The sequence below is a fragment of the Castanea sativa genome, chromosome 11, assembly GCF_040712315.1.
Source record: "Castanea sativa cultivar Marrone di Chiusa Pesio chromosome 11, ASM4071231v1".
Classification (NCBI taxonomy): Eukaryota; Viridiplantae; Streptophyta; class Magnoliopsida; order Fagales; family Fagaceae; genus Castanea; species Castanea sativa.
This window is the reverse complement of record NC_134023.1, coordinates 22168443-22194697: the sequence shown is the minus strand read 5'-3', so window position 1 is coordinate 22194697 and position 26255 is coordinate 22168443. Positions and strand designations below refer to the sequence as shown.

Here is a 26255-nt window from a genome sequence, read left to right as displayed (position 1 = left end):
TGTGAAAAAAATATATAGGATCAAGTTTACGCATGTATCAAGATCAAACAAGACTATTGGCTAGACATTCATGACAAGCTTGAAGATCTATTTATTACAATCAAACATAGATTTCTAGATATCACTCACACTTAAAAATGTGCATACATAATAAGCTAAGCTTGTAAATGCACTATGTCATTAGTACAGAGGTACTAAGCCAAACTCAACATGTGATATGACACAATACAAGTGATCAAACTTTTTGAGATTTTATACTATTTATGAGTTTTTTAATTTTTTTCTCACTCAAAACAAAAGCAATAAAGTAAGATAAACTAAAAAAAACAAACAAAGAAACATGCTAGGAAGGAAGCATTGAAGCAAGAAGAATGCATATGAAATGATGCATGAAACTATGACCCTAATATATTGGAAGTATTAATGCGTGAACATAGTGAATAATCATGCATGAATGCCCTTCTTTACCCACACCGCATGGGTGCTTTGGGTAAGGTCCTTAAAAGGAGGGGTAAAACCAACATAACTCTCAAACCTTGGGGTGAAGCTAGCTAGGCAAGATGAGATGTTCTTAAGCATTTCCATGACATCTCCAATGAGTTGACCATCATTTTATCCCTTAGCTTGCTTTCCTCTTAGCATTCTTCTTGTATTTTCTTGAGCATGTAGAGAATCAGCCCTTTTGAGAGCATGAAGCTTGAAGCAATTTGGTCTTATGTGACTTCGAATGCTACAATGGTGACAAAAATGATTCACTTGAGGTCCCCTTTGATTCTTAGGCAATGAATTCCCTTGTCTTTGGTTTTGGTCCAATGTCTTTCTTCTCAATGGTAGGGATCTCAATCTTAGGTTTCTCTAAATTCTTCGCCAATACAAACTTCATCTCCTTTCTTGGTTCACCACTCGAACTTCCTTCTCCGATGTAGCCCAATCTGATTTTGTCTGTGGAAGGTTTTTGAGATGAAAGTACACTATCAAGTTTCTTAGTTGTGATACACTTCACTTTGACATTAGCTTAAATCACTTCAAGTTCGAGAAACTTTATCTTAGAATAGGCATTCAGCAGCTCTTCTTTCAACTTCACATTTGGCATTTTTAAGATGTGCAAGAGTGGATTTGTGTTCTTCTTGACTGCACTTTTAACAACATTAGCATATTTGCCACAATTTTCAAGAAATGCATCATACAAATCTTGAAAATTCTTATCACCATCATTGAGGTACACATCCCCATCATTTGAAACTTCATCTCCTCCACCTTCGGAGTGAACACCAAATTCTTCAACCAAATCACTCAATTCATCTTTGGAATCAATCGAGGTAATTGTCATAAATGCTGAATAATTACCAACACCATCGCATTCTTCTTCCAAATCAGAATTAAGCTCTTTGAGTCACTAATAGTAGTTGTTAGCACTTTACCCTTTCCTCTCAAATAATTCGGACACTCCTTATTCAAATTCCCATGACCATTGCATTCATAACAAACAATCCCTTGGGATGGTGATGAGTCTTTTGCATCTTTCTTCTTATAGTCTCTTTTGTCATTTTTGGAGGATGAGAATTTTCCTTTGCCAAATGATTTCCCATTATTCTTCATCTTTAGAAACTTTCGGAAGTTCTTTGCAAGATATGCCACCTCTTTTTCAACATCATCCTCACTGGTTCTCTCATTTTTGGTTTTGAGAGCAAGTGATTTGCTAGACTTGTGAGAGGACAATTCGAGCTCAAAAGTTTGAAGAGAGCCAACAAGCTCTTGGATCTTAATCTTATCCAAATCTCTACTCTCCTCAATGACAGTGACTTTCGCTCAGAAACTTTCGGGTAAGGATCTCAAGACTTTCCTTACAACTTTGGCATTATCAATCTTCTCTCCAAGATTGAGCATGGCAATAACTATTTATTGAGTCTCCCATAGAATGAGTCAAACGACTTATCTTTGCTCATCTTCACTTCCTCAAACGGGGTAGTGAGCATTTGCAACTTTATGTCCTTGACCTTCTTGGTTCCCTCGTAGGTAGTTTCGAGGATACTGTGAAATTCATCAGTAAAAACACCACAAAAGATTGCATTAATAGCTTTGCTATTGGCATTTGCCAAAGCAAGTATAGCCTTATCCCACTCAGCCTTTGGTGTTGTCGGTCTAACCCAACCATTCTCAACAGAATCCCAAACAGACTCCTCAATGGCACATAGAAAAGCACACATATGTACTTTCCAAAACGCATAGTTACTCCCATCAAAAAAAGGAGGTGCGTTGAGGGATTGAGATCTATCCATCTCAAACGGGATCTAGGATCACACAAGGATAATGAAATCCACAAAGTGTACCCACACTAATACCAATTGAAAACTCAATTAGTATGAAAAGACTAATGCTTGTTTAGACCCCCAATTTTAAATTATGGCTTAATTTCTTTTACTCTAACTTATCTAAGTGTGGAATAAGAGTAAAGCATGCGCAATAAACATGTAACACTACTCTAAGTCATAAGCAAGTACAATGAGCAATAAATGTAAAGTTTAAAGAGTAGGGAAGAGAGATGCAATACAAAATAACACTAAGACATGTTATCGAAGAGGAAACCGAAGAACTCAGCAAAAAACTTTTTTGCGGCCCTTCAAGCCAAAATCAATCCACTAGTGAATAAGTTAGAGTACACGAATATAAAAAAGACCCTCCAAGCCTAATCTACCCAATGTATTTGAGCCCTCCAAACTCCTGCTACCAACGGACTTCTTGGAGTCTTTTTTTCACTAGTTATCTAAATCCCGCATTTCCGCCTAATTGCATCCGCCACTTAATGGCTTCTTCCGATGCTTCCCAAAGGCACCAAAACTTCTCTCAACACTCAGGATGGGTGAGGTAAGTGTTTGGACTAAGCATTGGCATTTGATTTTGTTAAGTGTTGTATTTAAGAACACAAATTAATAAATAAAATGAGTTTCATAAGATACAAAATTATGAATTAAATAATGATATTTCACAAAAGTTGTTTTTTAGATGGTTCCAACCTATGGCGTCTGCTCCTGATGATAGATCTTTATTATCAAACCAAAATACTAATAAATTTTTTTGTGATATTTCACAAAAATTGTATTTCACCTCAAAACCACGCACAATTAGGAGATATTTTCTTATTGGTGTTTCAACGAATCTTGTAACATGAATTCAACATTAATTGTTGCTATTATGAGATTGAGATTGAATAATAAGTTATATTGACAATTTTGCTTGAATTTGTATATGTGGAATGCGATCAACAATTTGTGACAATATCATGAGTAACTATAACAGTTTGCTTGAAGTCATCACTCTAATCCTGAAATTCTGTCAAGTGTCGATTAGTGGGCAAAGCAGGTTGCTTGAAGTTGCGAGATTACTATTAATGCAGCTTTCCAAACAACATATGAGGCTTAAGAACTTTGACCCCAAATACAATTAAGTCCTAGAAAGATACATTAAAAAGTAAATAAATACATACAAATTTGATATTGAATAAAGCCAACAAACATGAACTTCTCGTATAAGTAAACTTTTGTTCAATATTTGTTAAATATGTTGATCCATGTCGAGCTTAACCAATATTGAAACATCTTACTTGTTTCATTTTGTTATACTCTTGATCTACTTGATTTTCTTATTTTTGCCTTATTTTATGAAGGCTTTTAACATGTAGACCAATGGAAGCAAATTGTCTTAAGTTTGGAAAATGAAATGTGCTTAGGGAAATAGAGTTTATTGGCTAGCATCCAAACCTAAGTCTCCTTAATACTTATGTTTTAGTTTCTTTAGAATCCTTTTATGTGACAACCTACATCATCCAATCATAGGTGTTGTAAGCACAAAATTTCCTAAATGGGACTATTTAAGAGTTTTGTCCTTCATACATAAGAATAAATGTGTCAAATGCAAAATATATGCACTAATGCTAAGGATGACAAAACCTAAGAGCCATATGATGTAATAATTGTAGTTTACTTTGAAGAATAAGAAGAAGAAAGACAATAGATTGCAATGATTGTTATATTTAATATGACTAATATTTTTTTTTATTAATGATTTATCAAATGGGTATTGGTCTCACATATCCCACAACTACTCTCAATATGGTTGCAAGCGTGTTTCTAGAAGACGTGGGAGTAATAGGATGTACCTTGAAGGTAATAGTCCCCATCAAGCAGTTATGATTGTGTGTGAGTTAAATTGATTTTCTCATATCTCAAATTGTCATAACATGAGAAACTTGTGCAATCTTGCGATGTTTTAACACACAACACGCAAATTCTTTGCTACTTTTGATACATTTACAGGTACAATGTGATTTGGTCATCACAAGGAATACACGTGTTAATATATGCTCACTAAACTGTCTTGACTTGTTTTTAAAATATAAATTGGTTAGTGTGTGTGTGTGTGTATGTGTGTGTGTGTGTATTTGGATCTTAAATGCTTTACATTCTTCCTATTGAGAGTGTTTTTGAAAGCTTATCATGTTGATTGGATATTTGGTTGAGTAGCTTGCTTGATTGCATTCATTTGTGTGTTTTTCTCCTTCTTGAAAAATCTGTTTTTATCAAGCTCGACACCTCTCGACAGCTTCCTATCTATTGAGACCCTCTTTCTTCTTGTCTTGACAGAAGTTAACGCAATCTCAATCCATCGAGCTCTCTGGACTTTGTCTCGACAGCTTCTCGATCCATCGAGAAACTTTATGTTTGGTTGATACATCCTCGACAACTTGTTGATCCATCGAGGTTGGCTTCTGCTTGATAGCAGCTCGATAGCTTCTCGATCTGTCGAGATCCTCTTGCATGCATTATTTTTCACATGTTTTGCATCTCTCTATTATCTTGTCATCCATAGTACTTATTTCATTACATTCATTCATTTTTATGGATTCTTTGTGCCCCTTTGATCATCTTTATGTTTCTCGGATGAAGTTTTATAGCTTCTTGCACCCTTTGTCAATAATGACAAAAAGGAGGAGAATATGTGGTTTCTTTTTAAGATTCTACATGTTAGGGAGAGAAATACATACCTCTGTAAGGGGAAGTTGTGTTTCATCTTGTTAGGGGGAGTGCTTACCTCCTTGTTGTTTTAAGAGCTTCTTTTAGCTTCTCGTACATTGGTCTTATAACCAATTTTACATACTTTGTGCTTATGTTTGATTTATATATATGATGTTGTATGTTGTTTTTCACCTACCTATACATGTGTTGTTTCTTTTCTCTCTTTATACACATGTTTCTTTATGTATGCAATCTTTTATTTCTGTTTTACACTAAGATGCCTTGATGAGTTTTGTTTAAAGTTTTTCAGAAAGATAGGTTGTCGAAATCTATCATGCCATGAACTCTCTTCTTATAAAGTTTTTCAAGAGTTTGCGATAGGATTAGATTTTATTGTATTCAACAAGTGTTTATGAGTTTAGTGATATATGACTTCTCTCATATTTCATTTGTTTGTTGTGTTTTTGTCACGGATTGCTAAAGGAGGAGATTGTTAGGACATATTTGGAACTTGTTAGAACATATGTCATGTAGAATTGGCTAATCGTTTAACAAAATGCACTTTACTTGTAATTGGGTAGATTTAGGATGGTTTAAGACTTCAAGAAACATATTGTTCAAATCAAGTGTTAAAGTCATGAAGATTGGACCAAGAAACAAGTGAAGAAAAGCTATTCATTAAAGCTAGACAGATTCTCGACAGAAACATATCTATCGAGATTTAATGAATGAAGCTCTACAAATCGAGAATCTATCGAGACTTATGAAATCAGAATTTTCAGATCTGATTTTCGGCTCATGCTGAAATATTTGTGTAGAGTTTCTTTTCTCACAACCCTAGACATATATAAGGCTTATTTTAAAAGCCGTCACATAAGAGAATACAAGGAGAACATATGAAAAAGTGACCGAGTGCCTTATTCTCTCTGAAAGAAGCTACTACGTCTTTGCGCCTTAGAGTTTTGTAACCAAGTGCTTCTTGATCTTCATTGTTGATGAAGTGAAGAACTTTGTAGCCAACAATCTTGTTCAAGTTGGTGTGTTAGTCACGTACTGAGAGCCGTGCATCATTGATTAGTCACGTATTGGGATCCGTGCAAAAGGGTGGCGTTCATATAATGAAGAGTTCAGAGGTTCTGAAGCGATAGACGGTTTTCGTTGTAAGTTCATCTACGAGGATTGTAGAGTCTAAGGACAAAGGTTTTGTACTAGATCTGATACTTCTCTTTATTATAGTGGATTGCTTTTCGGGAAGGTTTCCCCCCAGGTTTTTTTACTGTGAAACTAGTTTGTTTCATTGGTTTTCCTAGGTTATCATATCTTGTCTTATTTACTTTTTTGTTGTGCATGATATTGGCATGATATTGATGTTAGTTTGTTTTAACAAGGTTTACTAATAATAAATCTAATTAACAACTTGGTTTAAAACTTGTTAATTATATCAACCGGGGTCTAAATTTCTCATCAAACACACAACTCAACAAAAGACTTTAGAGAGCTTTTGGGTACATAACCCTAGATCTACAAAAGAGGCACACTCTTCTCTCTTTAAAAAACCTCTTTAAAAACGTGCTTAGAGTTTCCTTTATATACTAGAAGAAGTAGATCGGAAACCCTAATCCTTAATGGGCTTCAACTGTTGTTAGGCCGAACTTAAAATTCTGCAGATACGTATTTCGATCGGTCGAGCTTGTCTTTCGATCGATCGAACCAGGCAGTTTCTGAACTCTTCTTTCTGCAGGTTGTATATTCTTGAATCTTGATTTGTATCACCCTGAGCATTGTCTAATAATACCTATAGACTCTAAGATCTATATCTAGACGAGTTTGTGTTCATGATTTGCCAATTGTGCTAATCTTTTAGAACCTAACAATGTATAAGGGTCAGGTAACTCAACAATAAATTGCACCAATTCTATTCTATAAAGACGTTTTGTATGGTTACGTTGCCAAACCTATGTACACATTTTTTTTTTTTGATCCAACGTATGTACACAATTAAATCAGTAACTTGAGATAAATTGGAGCAAATTACCTTAAAAGTTTCGTTGAAGTTTTTAATGAGTGTTCTATGAAATTGATGAACCTTCCCAAACTGTGCTCCTTGGCGTGAATAAGTACCTCAAAAAACAACTAATCTAAACCAAAATCTAGCAAATCACTACATATTAGAGAAACTAAAACACAATGTTCAAGACGCATTCCCCCACAATGGAGCCAAAAACTTGTTGCGATTAAAATAATTCAAACCAAAGTGCAGATTTTTCACACACAACAACATCTTAGTGAGTCAAAGGTCAATCCACAGGGAATGACACTAGTGTAAAAGCCTCTATTATTAACTAGAAAATAAAAATTGTTGTTTGTTGTTTTTCCACCAAAAGATTGAGCAAGATAATATTGAAACTACAATTGAAAATAAAATAAAATAATTTGAGAGAAACTAATGGAAAAAAACATTAGGGATTCAAAGATCTTTCAAATATTTTATCATATGAACTTGAATTATATTTAACTTAGTTAGGATAGAGAGCCAACTTGTCTAATTGGAACAAAAAACAACAAAAATGCTCCAATAGCATGTAAAGTAGATTGAATATGAGTGATTGAGCAAAAAATTCAATTGACATGTTACAAGGGAGATTAAGTATTCAATATATTCTCAAATCATATCAAATCAAGGAGTTTAAGCATTCGATATATATGAAAGTAGTATTAAAGCTTAAAAACTTGTTAACATGCAATGATTCCAAATATTAAATCAATTTGAAAATTCAATCATCAATCTATGAAAAGCATATAGATAATCCTAAGAACACATGATAAATATTTTTGGTTTCACCTCTAACCCTATCTAGTGATTTAGCCACACATAGTTGTACAAAATAAATCCATAAAAAAATGCTAAAAAATATACAAATAAATAAAAAAAACATTCTAGGATTTTTACTCCTCTATAGCTTAAGCCTCCTCCAAAGAAAAAGGAGGAAATTCCTCAAATTTAGTAAGTGAATCTCTTTATTTTCATAGTTTTTTTCTATCAGATTCTAGCCTATGTTTGCCCTCCAAAAATATTTTTTATGAATTTATGGGAAAAATACTGTAACAATGCAGGATGTTTCCATATTATGATTTTTCCAATTTTGGTTTGAACAAACTTGATTCTTCCTTTTTTTATTCTTACAAGTTTTTTTAAACATATTTAATACTTCAAAAACCGAGCCTCTATTGATCTTGACCCTTGGATTCTTTTGGCTGCATGTCTGCATGATTAGCTGACTAGTTTTAATATCATACAAGAGAAAAACACACATAATAAGTATATTTCCGTAAAATCTTTCAAACTCACATTTTTACCCATAATTAATTATAAAATTGATGCAATATTACGTATCAAAAATAAGATAATAGTGAAAGCATAAGCAATTATCAAAAGCTTTCTAATAAGCGAAGGAAAGAAGCACGTGCGATCATTGGAGAGTTTATGCTTCCTCTAAGTGGTTTAAACTCTTAAACCAAGAAGATGTAGATATAACAATTTAATATTTTTTGTAAAGTCCAATGTATTTTCAATTTATCATTTTTTTTTTTTATCATTTTCTTCATGTAATCTAGTTGGGTGCACGTTAGATAAGTGGAACACAAATTCTCTATGGCAATTTTTGTGTTCTACTAATCATAACTTCGTTTTTTGTGATAACACTAATCATAACTTGCCATGTGGTTGATTATCCTTTTTTTTCATTTTTAACTTTGGTTATTTTACTAGGAAACTCAAATTAATACATAACAAATAGTGATTAATGAAGTATAAAATGGAATGCAAAAAAGTCAGATAGAAAATTTGAATTCAAAAAGAAAAAGAGTTACTGCCCATATTGTTCAAAAATAGTAGATGTTCCATCAAAAAAAATTGATCTTTGATGGTAAAATCTTGGCAAAGCTAAAGATATTCCGGAAATATTTTCACTAATTAAGGTGAACCTCACAAACCAACCACTCTCATCCTCTCAATTCATAAAAAAAATAAAATAAAAAAAAATAAAAAAAAGAAGGTAAGATGGTTTCTAGTCAAACACTTAGTTGTATAAAATAAAAAAAATAAAAATAAAAAAACCAAAAATTTCCCACAGCTAAAACAAAATTGTTTTATGTTTACAACATTTTCACAACAAATTATAAATAGTTGTTATTGGTTCTAATTTGAATCTACCACTAAAATTACTATTTTTATCCTACCAATAACAATCTATAACAACGTGCCACTTAAAATTTGATATGAAAGCATAGTGAAAATGTTGCTAACATAACATTTTCCTTCCATAAATAGACTTTTGAAATTAATTTGTATAAATCACTTCCGTATCCCAATAACAGAAAAAGCCTTGTAGATGTAGTTATTAACTCTAAGAAAAACCATGGCTTTCAAGGACTACATATTTTTCTCTTATGTCTTTTTAGCGACAGCCGTCAATCTCCTAGCTGGTCCTGCTTACGCTCGCCTATGCGACAATGCTCGTAATAAGCAAGTCTGCGAGGCAATTGTCCATGATCGGACTGACCCTCGTGATGGTGTGGTTGCATCCATGCACAAATTGGTTTACGAGACCAAAGCTGGAAAGGCGGTGGCTAAAAAGTTTGACAAGTCCCTCGGAATTGTTCAATGCATACAAGAGTTTGACAGAGCCATTGAAGACGCCAAAGGCGCTTTGAAAGCCCTCTCAAACAATGACCTGTCTTCCCTGAAGAACTTCACCAATTCCGCCCAGCACAACTTCGACATATGCAATAAAGGGTTTCAGGGATATGGCGAGACCAATCCCATTCCCAAAACTACTAAGCTCTTAGACGACATTGCTAGCGTCGGTTTGTATCTAGCAAATTTGATTAAATTGTAAAGAGCTTGTGAGTTGTATGTGAGTGGTTAAAAGTGATCTGTATAAAATGTTATAAAAAAGTTTTTGGCTTCTTTTTTCTCTTTAATAAAAATTTATGGCTTTGCTCAAAGAAAAAAAAAAATTATGGGGGAGGCCATGTTTGTTGTATTTGTGTCTTGTGGAATGTGGAGGTCTTTCTTGTGCCATTGTGATATCTATTGTTCTTAAACTTTTGTTTTTAATAAATATTAGTCCGTAAGAAACCTAATTATATACAAAATTAATAAAATAGAACTTGAATATATAGACATTAAAAAAAAAAGACACAAATATGTGAATTTAACAATTTATTTCTTTTAAAAAATGAAAAAGTAAAAAAAAAAAAAAAACTGATAAAAGATAAAATGTGAATTGAAAATCCTACCATAAGAGTAATAAAGTGATAGAGGGTCTAAAATGAGAGAGAGAGAGAGAGAGCAACGAATGATACTAGTTGCGAGTCAAGCTGCTAAGAAAATTAGAACTATTGCTTTTGCATAGTTAGTATAAGAGCAGAGCTGTCCTTGCCGTCAAAGAAAACTCATGATTATAGTATGTCTCTTAGTAGTTTTTTAGGAAAATGAAATTAAATATTATTTTTATGAAATGGGTTGAAAGAATTATGAGTATAAAATAATTTAGTTTTTTTATTTTTATTTTTTGAAATTTTTTTTGTTGAATATTTTGTTCATTTGATATTGCTTGGTCTAATCTTGCTAATATTAGGGTTATTTTTTGACGTTATTTGGACTAATGTTTGTTGTTATTGTTCAACATTAGTTGATGCACCATTCGAAAACCACAATAAATAGCTAACTTGGGTAATAATCACATTGATGTTGAGTAACTATTCCACCTAAAATATGTTGAGTAAGTCATGACTTCAAATTGTAACATAAAAAAGCTAAAGAAGTAGACAAAAGTTTTGCTATAAGGGTAATGGCGAGTACACACTGTCTGTTACGCACAACAAGCAATTCCTAAAAAACACTAATGTGTTTATATATATATACACACACACACACTAGCCTCTGAGCATGCACTTACGCGCGTGCTCAGATACTCTTCTTTTTTTTGAATAAGGGTTAATTTAGAACATTTATTATAATTTGGGATTACTATAATTTCCAATCACACAAAAAAAAAAAAAAAAAAAAAACCCTAACGGTGTAATGAGTATTATGTGTGAGGCAAAATTTTTTAAATAACTATAAAAATCAAACTATATTATTAGTTAGCCAAGGTTTAAAACTAATTTGGTATATAACAAATCGAGTCCTTTGGACTCGATTTTCGAATGCTAAATCAACTGCTTTGAAGTCGATTTCAACATTGTTCGTAACTGACATGGAAAGGCGGTCCACGTAGACATAGAACTCGAGTCCATTGGACTCGAGTTCTGTCAAATAGAAATCGAGTCCTTAGGACTCGATTTCATTTTGTTCATCATCTTCTCCCTTCGTTCTTTTTTCTTTTCTTTTTTCTCCATTTCAGGTCCCGTTCTCTTCTTCCCTTCTTTCTCCATTTCAGGTCTTGTTCACATCTTCTTCCCTTCTGCCAAGCCTCCAAAAATCCCAAACCCATTTTTCTCAAAATCCCAAACTCATTTCTCAAAATCCCAAACCCAAAACCCATGAACAAAACCAAATACAAAACCCAAACACAAATCAACGCGTTCTTCTCCTCCACTGGAGCGGCGGCGAGAAACCATGATCCGATTTCCATCACCTGAAGTTTTCGCCGCTTGGGTTTGGTCAAAATCGGCGCCTGGGTTGCTGGGTACATGTTCTTCTCCTCCACTGGAGTGGCGGCGGCGAGAAACCACACGCTCGATCTGATTTCCATCGACTGATTCGGCGCCCAATCCGATTTGCATCGTTGCTTCTTTCTTCTTCGTTGTTGATCTCTGCGTTTTGCTTTGGCGTTTTGATCTCTGGGTTTTGCTTCGGTGTTTTGATCTCTGGATTTCTTCTTCGGCGTTTTGATATCTAGGTTTTCATCTCTGGTTCTTCAGCATTTTCTTCTTCAGCGTTTTGATTTCTCAGTTTAGGTGGTACAAAATCGAGTCCGTAGGACTCGTTTTCTATTTCACAGAACTCGAGTCCACAGGACTCGATTTCTATGCTGACGTGGACCAGGTGTCCACATCAGCTACGAATAAGGTTGAAATCGAGTTTGGTGTACTCGATTTAGCATTCCAAAATCGAGTCCAAAGGACTCGATTTGTTATATACCAAATTTGTTTCAAACTTTGGCTAACTAATAATATAGTTTAGATTTTATAGTTATTTAAAAAATTTTGCCTATGTGTGATGACTACCACTTCGCTCACCCGAATTCATCCAATGTGTCTACTATGCAATCTAACCAAATTGTTGATATATCACCCTAACAAAATACAAAAAATAGAGAGTAAGGCTTAAATGTAAGAAAAACAACAAACAAAAATAATAAGAGGAAGAGAGGGCACCACTTAGAACACATACACAAAAATAATGAGTGAAACAAGATAACCACAAAAAAGAAAAAGACAAATCAATATATAGCATTCCTATTCTTTAAGAAATAGTCATTAATTAGAGAAAATACTTAAACACCCATCAAACTGACCAAATAAAAGAAAAAATAAAAATAAAAAAGAAATGATAAAATAAGATAAGATAATGATATAAAAAGGATAATGATAACAAAGTGTAGTCCTATTTTGTAGGCACTATTTTACATGGGAGTTAAACCAACACATGGAGAAGAAAATTAACACATAATCTGATAATCCAAGACTTTTTTTTGCTAAATCATAATCCAAGACTTAATATATTACTTGCTGCAACTTGTATTAAGATTCAATAAATTACTTGCGGCAAAGAGAAAAATTACCTCACAATTCTTTAAATTTTCATAACCTTTTCGGAGAAAAGCTGTGCTAAAATCACCAATTAATTTATCATCAATTCATCACACGTCCACTCACTTTATGTACTTTAAGTTAACAAAATTCAAGTTAAGAATATATGAAGAAGTGCTCGACAAAGCACTCACATAACTTTTCCATAAAAAAAAAAAAAAAAAAACTAATTAAAGAAAGAAATCCGTCAAAAAGGTAAAAGACTATAAAAAGAAAAGATATAAGACTAAAGAAAAAAAAAATCTGTAAAATCAGCTCGCCTCTAATTGTTCGTTTATATATGTGTGTTCTTCTCAAGAGGAAAAACACAAACGTACAGCACTACTATTTAGACCCCTCGTGAGATGAGATTAAGGAAAACAATAAAAAAAACATGGCCAAATTCGTTTATATATGTGTGTTCTTCTGAAGAGGAAAAACACAAACATACAGCACTACTATTTAGATCCCTCATGAGATGAGATTAAGGAAAACAATAAGCAAAACATGGCCAAAGAGAAATTGAAGTCAAAGAGAGCAATTGAAGTCAGAAAGAGCTTACCTCAAATCTATCTGCTGCTGTTGTTGTTGTTTGTAGTGAAATCTGAAGCAAAGAGGTGAGTGGGAGGAGTTTCTTAACAATAATGATAATGGTGAAAAGAAGAATAACACAAAATTGAGAGAATTGGCGAACTAAAGAAGAAGCAATTTGAGTTTGAAAATTAACATGAGTGTACTAAGAGTGTGGTCCTATTTTGTAAATAGTGTTTTACATGGAAGTTAAAGAAGAATTTTTACCAAGTTTTGCCCCTACTTAAACATAGGTTGTAGGGGTATTTTGGAACAAAAAACAAATTTGGTTCAAACAGGGCGAAGTCCCTTAAATAGTAGTATAGATATATATATGGTGGGTTCTAGTTAGCTCAACTAGTAAAATCTTTAATGGTTGTAAAAGAGATCTAGGATTCAATCCCCGCCTACACCAAAAACTGATTAATGTTTTGGTCTGATAATAAAGAATTATCATCAGGAGAGAATGTCATAAGTTGAAACTCTCTCTAAATATATATATATATATATATCCACACACACTAAACTAACATATTTTGACCACTCTAATAAAAATGTTGAACCCCCTAACTTGAGAATTAAAAGAACTTATGTTAAAAAAATAATAGTAATGCTACTTCAACAACATTTTTAGAATAATTTCACAATAAATCTTTTGTGGTAAGCTGTTACTAATTCTAATTTAGACGCAATACTTAATGTTTTTTAGCCACTAATAATAGCTTGTCTTATAAGATTTTTGTGAAAATGTCGTGAACATAACTTTATTCTAAAAATCATTCTTGCCCCAACATAACTTTATTCTAAAAATCATTCCGGCCCAAAACATAATCCTTAACCCCTTAATAAAAATATATAAAAATAAAAATAAAAACTTAAATAACAACAATAAAAATGAACCCAAATAACAACAAGAAAAAAACCCCAAACAAAAACAAGACTAGACCAAACAACAACAAACTAACAAATTATTAAACAAAAGAACTATTCAAAACAAAAAATTAAAAATCCCTAATAACTCAAATTTGTAACTAGTTCAACGTATCACATAAAAATAATCTGTAATTTCATTTTTCCTTAAAAATGATATCAATAAAAAAAACAGTGGTTGTGCATTCTTCTTTTCAATACTGGCAATTATACTCCCTTTTGGTTTAATAATCTCAAGAGCTATTTCTTTTGCATAGTTATAGGATAAGAGCAGAGCTGTTAGTGTCGCACCAAGGAAAACTCATGATCATAGTATCTCTTTTAGTACCTTTTTAGGAAAATGAAATTAGACATTATTTTTATGAAATGAGTTGAACGAATTATGACTATAAAATATTTGGGTTTTTTTAAATTATTTTTTGTTGATTATTTTGTTCATTTGATGTTGCTTGGTCTAATCTTGTTATTATCTGGGTTATTTATCACATTATTTGGACTAATATTTGTGGCTATTGTTCAAAATTAGTTGATGCAACATTTGAAAACCACAGTAAATAGCTAACTTGGGTAATAATCACATTGATTTGATGTTAAGTAACTATTTGGCTTAAAATACGTTGAGCATGTCATTATTCCAAATTGTAACTTAAAAAGGCTATAAAAAAAAATAGAAAAAAGTTTAGGTATAAGGGTAGTGACAAGTGCACACTGCCTATTACACACAGTAAACTATTTGTCACAAACACTAATCTCTCTCTCTCTCTCTCTCTCTCTCTCTCTCTCTCTCTCTCTCTCTCTATATATATATATATATATATGTATGTATGTATGTATGTATATATATTATGTATGTATGTATATATATATATGTATGTATGTATGTATGTATATATATATATATATGTATGTAGAAACACACACACTAAACTAACCTAGTTTAACTGCCTTAATAAAAATGTTGAACACCCTCTCATGAGAATTATAAGAATTTAATGTTTAAAAAAATATTAGTAATATTATATCCACAATATTTTCAGAATAATTTTTCAAGAAATCTTTTATAGTAAGTTGTTACTAATTCTAATTTAAACCCAATACTTACATAATTTTTTTACTCACTAATAATAGTTTTTCTTATAAGATTTGTTGTGAAACTGTTATGGAAATAACATTCCTCCAAAAATAATTTTGGCCCCAAAGCATAATCCTTAATCCCTTAAAAAAAAAAAACTAATATAACAAAAACAAAAATGAACCCAAATAACAACAAAATTAACCCCAAACAAAAACTAGACTAGACCAAACAACAACAAACTAACAAATTATTAAACAAAAGGACTGTTCAAAACAAAAAATTAAAAATCCCTAATAACTCAAATTTGTAACTAGTTCAACACATCACATAAGACTAATCTGTAATTTCATTTTTCCTTAAAAAATTATATCAATAAAAAAAATAAAAAAAAAAACTGTGGTTATGCGTTCTTCTTTTCAATACTGGCAATTATATTCTCTTGTTTAATAATCTCAAAAGCTATTTCTTTTGGATAGTTAGGATAAGAGCAGAGCTGTGAATACAGCCAAGGAAAACTTATGATCATAGTATCTCTTTTAGTACTTTTTTAGGAAAATGGAATTAGACATTATTTTTATGAAATGAGTTGAACAAATTATGAGTATAAAATTATTGGGTTTTTTTTTAATTATTTTTTGTTGATTATTTTGTTCATTTGATGTTGCTTGGTCTAATCTTGTTATTATTTGGGTTATTTATCACATTATTTGGACTAATATTTGTGGCTATTGTTCAAAATTAGTTGATGCAACATTTGAAAACCACAGTAAATAGCTAACTTGGGTAATAATCACATTGATGTTGAGTAACTATTTATCCTAAAATAAGTTGAGCATGTCATTATTTCAAATTGTGACTTTAAAAAGCTAAAAAAATAGACAAAAGTTTAGCTATAAGGGTAATGACTAGTGCACACGGCACACTGCCGGTTACACACAATAAGCTATTTGTAGCGAACACTAATGTGTGTGTGTGTGTATATTTCCTTGCTGGTCTTTTGTATCTTTTATTCAATCAATGTTCTGTTGAGGCAAAAACTCACTATCACGTCTGATTTGTGAAGTATACCAATAAATTTCCAGATTGCTATAAGAAGCTAACTATAAAAATCAACAATGATTCTTCGGGGCCTACAATCTATGCACAACAAGGTGATATAGTTGTTGTTAGGCTTACAAACACTTGTTGTAGGAAAGCCCCTCCCGATAGTACTCCCACCTCAATATTGATTGTGAAAATATTATAACTATAGAAAGATCTCCAAAAAATAAAACATTGGAAAAAAGTAAACCCAAAATTTGAAAATAAACAAACACACACAAGCAAGAGAACACTAAGGATTTACATGATTTAACTTTTGGCCTACATCCACAAGCAACGACGAAAAAATTCCACTAATCATATATAGAGATATACAAGTTGGTGTATCAGTATTCTTACACACACTCAATCCCCAGTACACCCAATAGCTCTCTCACAAATAATAAAGAATAGAGAAAACCTTGTACCCTATTCTAAACTAGAGAACTCTCACAAATATGCAATAACCAATCTCTCTATTTCACTCTCTTTTTATTTCTCTTCAATTCCGCAACACATGTCCTATTTATACATGGAGTTAGTCGGCTAAGATGCAAGTCCTTCAAGGAATAGAAATTGTATTACATACAATTTTCTTATGTCCACGTGCAAAATACTAATCCAAGCAAAGATAAACTACTTCAAGTGGAACTCTAAATCTCAAGGATATCTAGTTTGCTACTATTCCAAGTTGAACTTGGAATCTAAGGCCGGTTGGGTACCACTTATATATTAGTGGACCAAATGCAAACCACACGTAGCAAATCTCCACTTTGGCTTTTGATCCAATCAAACCACACAATCAAAACTTCTCCGTCGTCACCACCAAAAGCCACTAAGGGCTATTACAAACTGCAAATGCCAGTCAAGTCCAAGCAATGCTTGAACTTGTGCAAAGGAATTGGCTTAGTCATCATGCCAGCTTGATTATCTGCAGTCCCAATCTTCTTAAGAAGAATATCTTTTTCATCAATAATTTCATGAACAGAGTGGAAGCGAACATCAATATGTTTAGTTTGAGAGTGATGGACTTGGTTCTTTGCTAAATAAATAGCACTCTGACTATCATAAAATGCAGAGACATGCTCTTGATAAATTCCCAAGTTCTCAACCAAACCAGGTAGCCAAATAGCCTCTTTGATGGCTTCAGTCACAGCCATGTATTTAGCTTCAGTGGTTGACAATGCAACAGTGGACTGCAATGTCGACCTCCAACTCACCGGTGCATTAGCAAGGGTAAACATGTAGCCCGTAGTAGAACAGCACTTATTTAAATCACTAGCAAAATCCGAGTCAACATAACCAACTAAGTGGCTTCCAACATTATCATCTCTCTCGAACTTCAAACCCAAATCAACAGTTCCCAAGATGTATCTCAAGATCCATTTAGCCGCTTGCCAATGACCTTTTCCTGGATCATGCATATAACGACTAACCATACTAATAGCTTGTGAAATGTCCGGCCGAGTACACACCAGTGCACACATGAGGCTACCAACCAAACTCGCATACGGGACATCAGCCATGTACTCGTACTCCTCATTAGTGCGCAGTGATAATCAAGCACTAAGCTTAAAATAAGGAGCCAAAGGAGTACTCACAGGCTTGGTATTGGAATTCATACCAAAACATTGTAGTACTTTAGTCAAATATTGTTTCTGTGTCAAATAAACAGTACCCTTCACTCTATCTCCTGCAATCTCAATTCCAAGTATCTTCTTTGCTTCACCGAGATCCTTCATCTTAAATTATGAACTGAACTGAGTCTTCAATCATTAATTTCTGCCTTGTTCTTACATGCCACCAATATGTCATCTACATATAAAAGCAAGTAGATATAGGATCCATAAGAAAGCCTACGAAGATATACACTGTTAGGTTCATATTTTTATGTAATTAACATATCTTATGACAAAACGCAATTTACTTGTTTACTATCTGTCATTTTTTCCACATGGTGCGCATAACATGTTTGTTAAGTGCTTTTAGGAAAGACAGGGATGAAGACAATCAAAACAATCAATCCTAGTTCGTGCTATGGTTTCTCAGGACTAGCTATTTTTAGATAGATTAGTGTATTTAAACATGGGTTCATTCATTGTATTTGGGTTATTATTGTATTGGGCTTACTTTTGTGCTTGAGGTTTTGTCATGAATTGACAAAATGGGAGATTATTAGGGTCATGTATTTTGGTATTGTCAACCATGCCAAATTATGTGACTTTTATTGAGTGTTGATGTGTTTTAAAGTTGTAATTGAATACAAAGTTGAAGACACAAAGTATGCTCAAGAAAAGCTCAAGAAAAACACATTTTCAGCATGTACTCCGATAGCAGCTCGATACCTCTCAATAAAAGCTAGAAATCTACTGCCTTCTTGACCCAAGCTCGACACAAGCTCGATCTATCGAGCTTTACAAATTTGCAAAAATCAATAATGTGAAAAAGCCCATAACTTATTTGTTTGAACTTCGTATTGAGATCCATTTGAACCAAACATCATAAGCCATCTATTAGAAGGCTTTTTAGAGAGAGAAACACCCCATTTATGTGACTAGGGTTTTGTAACCAAGTTTTTCTATTTCACAAAGCCAAAGAGTTCTTGCTGCGTTTCTTGTATACATTTAGGTTTTGTAACCAAGCAAATTCTCTAGCACTAACATTGAAGATCTTATTGATATTTCTATGTGAATCTATTGCATATCAATTACAATAATCAAAGGGTGTTGTAGAGTTAGTCACGTACTAAGATCAATGCAAATGAGTTAGTTACAGATTGAAGATTTATGCATCAAAGGAAAGAAGGCTACTACAAGATAAAGTCTGATTGGGTATTGAAGCGAAGGTTTCACTATAGATTGGTATTTTGGGATAAGCTAGGGTAGTGCCGTAATGGTAAGATTTTTCATACTTGTAACCGCTTGATTATTGATTAGTGGATTCTTGAGAGTGGTGGCCTTAAATTCACGCAATGGAGTTTTTGTCTTGCAAGAGGTTTTCTCCATTTGTCAACAAATCACCGTATTAATTTATTTTCTGCATATTAGTTTATTTATTTATTTGTTGGTGCCTCCACGATTTGCATGTAATTTGATCTATTTAATCAACTTGGGAAATTGAATTAATTAACTGAGGTCAAGCTATCTTAACCCAACAAGTGCTATCAGAGCGGGCACACTCTGATTAGGTTTTAATTTTTGCTGTGTGATCCATTGACTCCTATTGTCATGAATACTCTTGATTGTTTTGATTTGCATGATATTATCTTGAATGATGATGATGATATTCAAAATGCCTATTGTAAGCTTTATAAATTTTGTATGAAATCTCTAAAAAGTTTTACAAAATTAAAAACCAAATTTAAAAAGGTCAAACTTGAAAAAGATGATTTGATTGCAAAATTGGAAGCCAATAATAATTTGAATGAGAATTTTAAAAATCAATTTTCATCTCAAGTGGACAAAATTAAAAGTTTGGAAGAGCAACTAGTTGAATCTAAAACTGAAGTTGAAAAATTAACTAGTGTCAAACTTGTTTTTGAGAAGGTTGATAGCTTTGTTAAAGGAATACAAAGATGATTTGCTTGGAAGTATGAAGAAATGCCAAGTTCGGACCCCAAGCTAGTAACACATAAGCTGAATGTCGGTCCCAAGGCCAAGCTTGTGAAACAACCAGCTAGAAAGTATCACTTAGATTTTGAAGAAAAGATCAAGGTCGAAGTGGGCAAGCTTTCAAAAGTAGGGTTTATAGAAGAAATCAAATGCCCAAAATGGTTAGCCAATATAGTTCCTGTGAAGAATAAAGGTGGGCAGATAAGGATTTGTGTGGACTTCAGAGATCATAACAAGACTTGGTCTAAAGATGAGTTCCCGCTACCCAAGGATTTGTGTGGTTTTCATGATTTTCATATTTGTTTATAGCTCTAACATTCCATTTTTTCCCTTCAAGTATTACCCAAAATTCCTTGTTTGTCATGGAGGTTCCCGTTGGCTTCTTGGCCAAGCTATGGAGCTTCGTCTCCTTCCTGCCATTTTTCTTTTTGCTCTTCGTCCTTGGCCTCCGCAAAGGTATCTATATTAAAACCTTTGATTTTCTTAATTTCTCTATCTTTTTGGTTGCTTTGGTTAACTAGTAATTCACCTTCCCAATAGTTTTGTATGTGAAGCTGTGAACTGATGCAATAGAAGCCTATACCAGTATGTCTATGTAGGATTCGGTGTAGTCTAGTTTGGTTTAGGAGAAAAGACTGCCTTTATTAAGCGGGGTAAAAAACGTGAGAATTTTTTCAAAAAGTATAAAGTGGTAGAAAAATGTGAATTTAATCTTCTTTTTTTTAATTTAATGCGGGAAATGGAGACTTGGACCCTAAATGTCTTCTTTGCAAATTGCAGGAGGTGCTAACCATTTAAGTTGCAAAGATTTTGGCTGAATTTAATCATTTTAATGCAACAGATATAAACAAACATAATTAATTACCACTTAATTACCACAAAATTAAAATATATACAATAGAACCTTCTCTGCTAAAACATGCATATGTAAACACACACACGAGTATTATTAGAAAAGATATAACATAGCCCTGAACTATATTAGAATGGTTAAAATAGAGAACACATAGAACTAACTTGATCCATAGTGCACAGTGGAATCTCCTCGACTCTAGCTTTATTACAGTACATCCATTGAAAGATTAAATACAACAAAATACTTAAACTAAAAGTAGGATTAAGATTGTCCTGCTTGTACTCCCAAGTAAAATAAGGATAATTTTACTTACAGGTTTATTTTGCTTACATTCATGGTAAGAGTAGGACAACAAAATTTCCTAACTTATTCTTTATTTTGCTTACGCTCAAGGTAAGAGTAGGACAACAAAATTTCCTAAATCAATGAGGGTAATTTTGAAAATTTCTACTTTATTTTTACAGAAGAAACTTGTACCTTTCTAACTAAAAATCAATACCTTAAATAGTATTCTTCTAAAAAGTTGAATTTTCTAAATATAACGAATACTATGAGATGGGAGGGAGGCAATACGATTGGAATTCCCTAATAATATGGAAAGCAAAATATACATTGGACTTCATTTTTTTCACGACTGCTGAAATTGTCTGTTGTGATTTGGACTTTCACCTTGCTCTACCACCAAAGTTAACGGACATCCCCATGTACCAACTATAACAAGTTATATCAACATATATGAAAACTATTGTAAATAATATAGATATATATATATCCGACATTATCTTGGACACCTCAAAACAATTAGCACCTCTCAAACCCTTTCACCTCTGACGAGATCAATGACACTGTCACTTGTTTGATTATCATTATCAGGCAACCAGAGAAATAAACTTGTTTTTAAAAATATACATATATATAGCTATACATTATGTTGGGCACATTATAACAACTAGCAAGTGTCAAATCCTTTGGAATCCTCACATCATCGATGACAGGCAATTATTTGATTGCCGTTGAATAATGTTAGGAACACACCCAACTACAAACCCGAATTCACAGCATGCCTAAGTGTCATGCCCTTAAATTTTTTTTTCCCAGCAAGTTATCAGGCATTTGAGAAGTATTTTCCTTGAGAGAGAACTTGAATGTGAAGCAGCTTTTGAGAGGGAATTTTCCGTCGCAACGAACGGCACCACCTCTCTTATTGGTGTAACCCGGGTAGTCAATCGCATTAAAACCCACCTTCTCTTTCAAATATAGATCTGCTCTCTCTGCAAGTTCCTCGATCTTCCACTTATTATATGGCCAATCATCTCTGTGCGCAACATGCACTTCCCCACCTCTGGTTAGCATATAACGGGCGCTGTTGAAAAATGCTTGTAACAGATTTCTGTGCATTCTACATCAATTGAAACCCAAAATCCCAAAGACAACTTATTAAATTTATCAATGTTAGAATATGAATATTTCACACTATGGTCACCACAAAAATAAGAAAATGATTTATTTAAATTAAATTAAACCCCAAATGCCACTGCACCATGTTGGTTCATCTGTTAATAAAAAGTGGAACAATAACTGAAAACGGTGCATATTTAAGAACTCTTGAATAAAAGGGTGACAACTAATAAGATTATGGATGAAGAATTGAAGATGTACAACTAACATGTGTAAGAGAGGAAATTGGGTGTATATAGAAAAAAGTATGTTGTATTTACACGCTTACTCTATAAGCAAATGGTCTGTTTCATTTAGCCCACAATGGCCTGCATGAGGAAAGTTGAAGATGATCACATCAAATTTCCTGGACATTAAGCTGGGATTTTGGTTCATGTCACGTACATTAATTTCATACAGCAGCAAACACCCTCTTCTCTTCAATTCCTCCAAGTGTGGTCCAGAGCTCTGATGCTTTCTCCTTAAAGCATCTGAAATATTCAAATTAAAACAAATAAATTACTATTATTTATACATATTAGCTAGAAGATCAGTACTATGAGGCAGATTAATTGGACTTAATCTTCATCCATCAAAATGCTTTCTCAGGATTCAAATTAAAACTAATGTCGATTTCACCTTTAGAATGAAGACAAGTTGCAACCATGTTTGTGGCAGAGCCGAATGCTTTAGCTAAACAAGCAGAAAATGAAAAGTTTCCGTCACCAACCAACAATATTTTCTGAGAGCTGGAGTAGTGCTGTATCTTTTTCGCTTTTTTCTTACCCATTGTATACTTATATCAATCTCTCCCTCCCTCTGTAAATTTGCTTATAGTTATATACCAAGGATAATGTGTATGTGGCCATTATTGATGAAAATCGTACAGAATCCTGTGCAAAACCAGATATCAAGAATGGAATATGAAGAGTCAATTAGACGTTCAATTTTGATATTTATTAAACTAGTTGGAGAGTAATTAATTACTATACTAATACAGTACTCTGTACACACCGAGCATAAAAGATCTTTCATAGGAGTGTATTTGAACTTGGATTAGTGTATGAGAAGTGTTTCATCCAAAAAAATTTCACAATACTTTCAAATAAGTAGTTAATTGTTATTGGTTCAAATTTGAACTTACCACTAAATTTATTTTTTCTTCCTCAATAACAACAATCAGTAACAAACTATTACTATAAATTTATTGTGAAAAATGTCGTAAACATAGCATCTCTCATTAGCGTTGGAGACAACATTTTTCGTTAGTGTATTACGTTATAACAGCACAAGCAGCGTTCAAGTACAACTTGTGTCGCACACAATGCATCAATTTAATAAAGTTTTAAGTGCTTGAATTACGGAAACCTCCAACTCCAAGTACGGACCTTCCTTAATTGCTTGATTTACAGCGTTTGAATTGCACAAAGCTACCTTTTAAAGTGAAGTCTTATTATTATTATTATTTTGATAAATATGGTAAGATTTGAATTTATAGGATTCTTTACATACAGAAGGATGGTTATCATCAGCTAAGATATTAATGATCAATTGATTTTTTAGTGTGGGTTGTATTTGAACCAAGGAAGTCAATACCGTACCCGAGGCTGTATCGGTTTGGCCACCGGTACGATATATTTCGAATACCGGTCAATACCGGTGTACCGTTTCGGGTTTACCGCTATTTTATATATATATATTTATATATTTATATATATACCAAAATCTCTAGAACCATGTTTATAAGCATATAATATTTCACTTATATTATAATAAATATAAAAGTTTATCATAAAACATTATTTCAATTCAAAACAAATTATTCATAGTTTTAAACTTTAGTATCAATTAAAAGGGGAAAGAAAAAAAACACAATATAAAAAATAGAAAGCTTAATTGTTCATTGCATACTAAGAAAACAAATAATACTAATAAGTTAATGTAAATAAGTTACCATTATGCCCTTACAAAAATTCAAAAATTACAAAACTAAAAAAAAAAAAAAAAAAAAAAAAAAGCTTTTTTCTGTACCGGCCGGTACGCTCGATACCGGCCGGTATTGCCCGAAATTGGCCGGTATGGCCGGTACAGCCAGTATTTTTTCCGGTACAAAATAGAAGTGTACCGGTACCGGTGCACTGACTGGTACGGTATGTACCGGCCGGTACTGCCGGTACCGCCGGTACCGGTACGGTATCGGTAACCTTAATTTGAATCTTAGATCTCTATTTAACAATGATAAACTTTACTAATTATCCTAACTGAAACCGACTCTTTAGAAAGAGAAGTTGCCATAGCATTGAGAGAAAATAGGTCCTCTCCATTTTCATTTTAAGTTGAAAAACTCCATTTCACGTCTAAAATTTTGTTTATAGTCAACATGAATTGGATCCATTTTAAATAGAAAGAATCCTAATGCATGTTCTAAATACTAGTCTTTTTTGCCCTTTATCTTTTTTCGTATAGAAGATTATGGTCATTTTAAAGCATTTTAATCACGTCATCGGTCATTCAATGTTTTATTTAAGACAAATTTAACACTTTTATCATTGTTTTGTCAAGTTGGTATGCTTTCTAGTTAAATAAAGCCTTTTGTGAAAAATAATAACTTTAGTTAAAGTGACAGCACATTTTAAATATTCAGGAAAATATATTCTAAAAGTTCTACGACTCGATGAAAATTAATCAAATTAGGCGAAATCAAGAAGTTGTATTACTATATATAAGGTTTGACAAGTTTGACCATAAATTCCAACCGTCCGATCGAAGAAAATGTTGGACCAATGCATAGATTTTTCGATTTACTTTAAAATGTGTGTTCATTTGCAAAGACTAGCTCTAAATCAAAGTGAGATATCACGAAAATATGAAAAATTTCACAGCTTGAAACTTTTTTTTCCGCTCCGAAGTATTGGAAAGATGGACAGTGGTAAAATAATGTTGTATTTCCACGAGTCAAGTATGATTAGAAAGAAGAAGACACATCTCACCTCATTGACTCATTGTATTCTCTCTCGTCTATCACTGCTGTGTCTTATTCGTCGACCACGGTTGTTTCTTCTTGGTCGGCCTTTACTGTGTCTTCTTGGTCAACCACCTGTTTCTTCGTTAACTGCATATCATCTTCTTCGTGAGCTGCTAGTGCTAGTGCTAGTGCTGCTGCTGCTGCTTCTTTTTCTTTTATCAAGCTTTAACTTTTAGACTTTTGTTTCCAAACCTTGGGTTGGTTCCAGCACCCTTGAATTGAGGTGGTATATGGTGTACCCGGCATATATGCCGGGTCACTCACACAGAGGCGGGCCCCACAGTGCGAGGGACCCGCCTCTGTGTGAGATACCCGGCATATATGCCGGGTACAAGATATCATTTTTGCCTTGAATGACATTTCTTACTTTCTTTTTTTTTTTTTTTTTTGTCACTTTGCTTCTTTTTTTTTGCTTGTGTCAGCCAGATAAGATGGGGAAGTCAGGTAATAGGTGTAGGTAATTACTAGGTGTGAAGATTTTTTTTAGTACAATTTTTACTTTTTAACTCATCTTTTTGTGGTCCTCTAATGCATGTTTGTTTTGGTGATTTCTTAAACTATTTCCATTATTATTTTTATTTTTTAGATTAAAGTTGTGTTTGGTTTGATGTAAAATATTTTTCAAGTGTAAAATAATTTTAGGTGAAAATATTTTTCGAAAAAGAAAATATTTTTAGGTGTGGTGATATTTTAAAAAATACTTTAGAAAATATTTTTTAGTGTTTGGTTGTGTTCTTGAAAATACTATAGAAAACACATTTTTTACTTGTTGCTCATATTTTCTGAGCTTCCAAACAAATATGTAACATCGTTTCTCAGCAGAGAATTACAAAAGAAACAAAACCCAAAAAAAAAATCA

At 33.0% G+C, this 26255-nt stretch overlaps 2 protein-coding genes across 3 annotated transcripts; one reads left to right on the top strand and one right to left on the bottom strand.

Moving 5' to 3' along the window:
- Window positions 1-9430: 9430 nt before the first annotated feature.
- On the top strand, window positions 9431-9910 carry LOC142616229 (uncharacterized). The gene has a single exon (XM_075789112.1). It carries the CDS (start codon window positions 9431-9433, stop codon window positions 9908-9910), a length of 480 nt encoding a protein of 159 aa, XP_075645227.1.
- Window positions 9911-21736: 11826 nt separating this feature from the next.
- Window positions 21737-25677, bottom strand: LOC142617726 (uncharacterized protein At4g26485-like). 2 transcript variants are annotated; one of them, XM_075790679.1, is made up of 5 exons: window positions 25362-25677; window positions 23158-23264; window positions 23011-23064; window positions 22661-22862; window positions 21737-22333 (listed from the first exon to the last, which is right to left on the bottom strand). In XM_075790679.1, the coding sequence occupies exons 2-5, from the start codon at window positions 23159-23161 to the stop codon at window positions 22006-22008; spliced, it is 588 nt and encodes a 195-aa protein (XP_075646794.1). In that variant the 5' UTR covers window positions 23162-23264; window positions 25362-25677; the 3' UTR covers window positions 21737-22005. The 2 variants fall into 2 exon arrangements, with proteins under 2 accessions (XP_075646794.1, XP_075646793.1); XM_075790678.1 differs by having other exon boundaries at window positions 23011-23264.
- Window positions 25678-26255: the final 578 nt, after the last annotated feature.

What these genes read in the sequence shown, in the direction of transcription:
- LOC142616229 (XM_075789112.1), top strand. Translation starts at nt 9,431, where the DNA reads ATGGCTTTCAAGGACTACATATTTTTCTCTTATGTCTTTTTAGCGACA.
- LOC142617726 (XM_075790678.1), bottom strand. Translation starts at nt 23,161, where the DNA reads ATGGGTAAGAAAAAAGCGAAAAAGATACAGCACTACTCCAGCTCTCAG. An exon ending in AACTTGTCTTCATTCTAAAG is followed by an intron (nt 22,863 to 23,010) that starts GTGAAATCGACA and finishes TGAATATTTCAG; the next exon opens with ATGCTTTAAGGAGAAAGCAT. An exon ending in ACAGACCATTTGCTTATAGA is followed by an intron (nt 22,334 to 22,660) that starts GTAAGCGTGTAA and finishes CAATTGATGTAG; the next exon opens with AATGCACAGAAATCTGTTAC.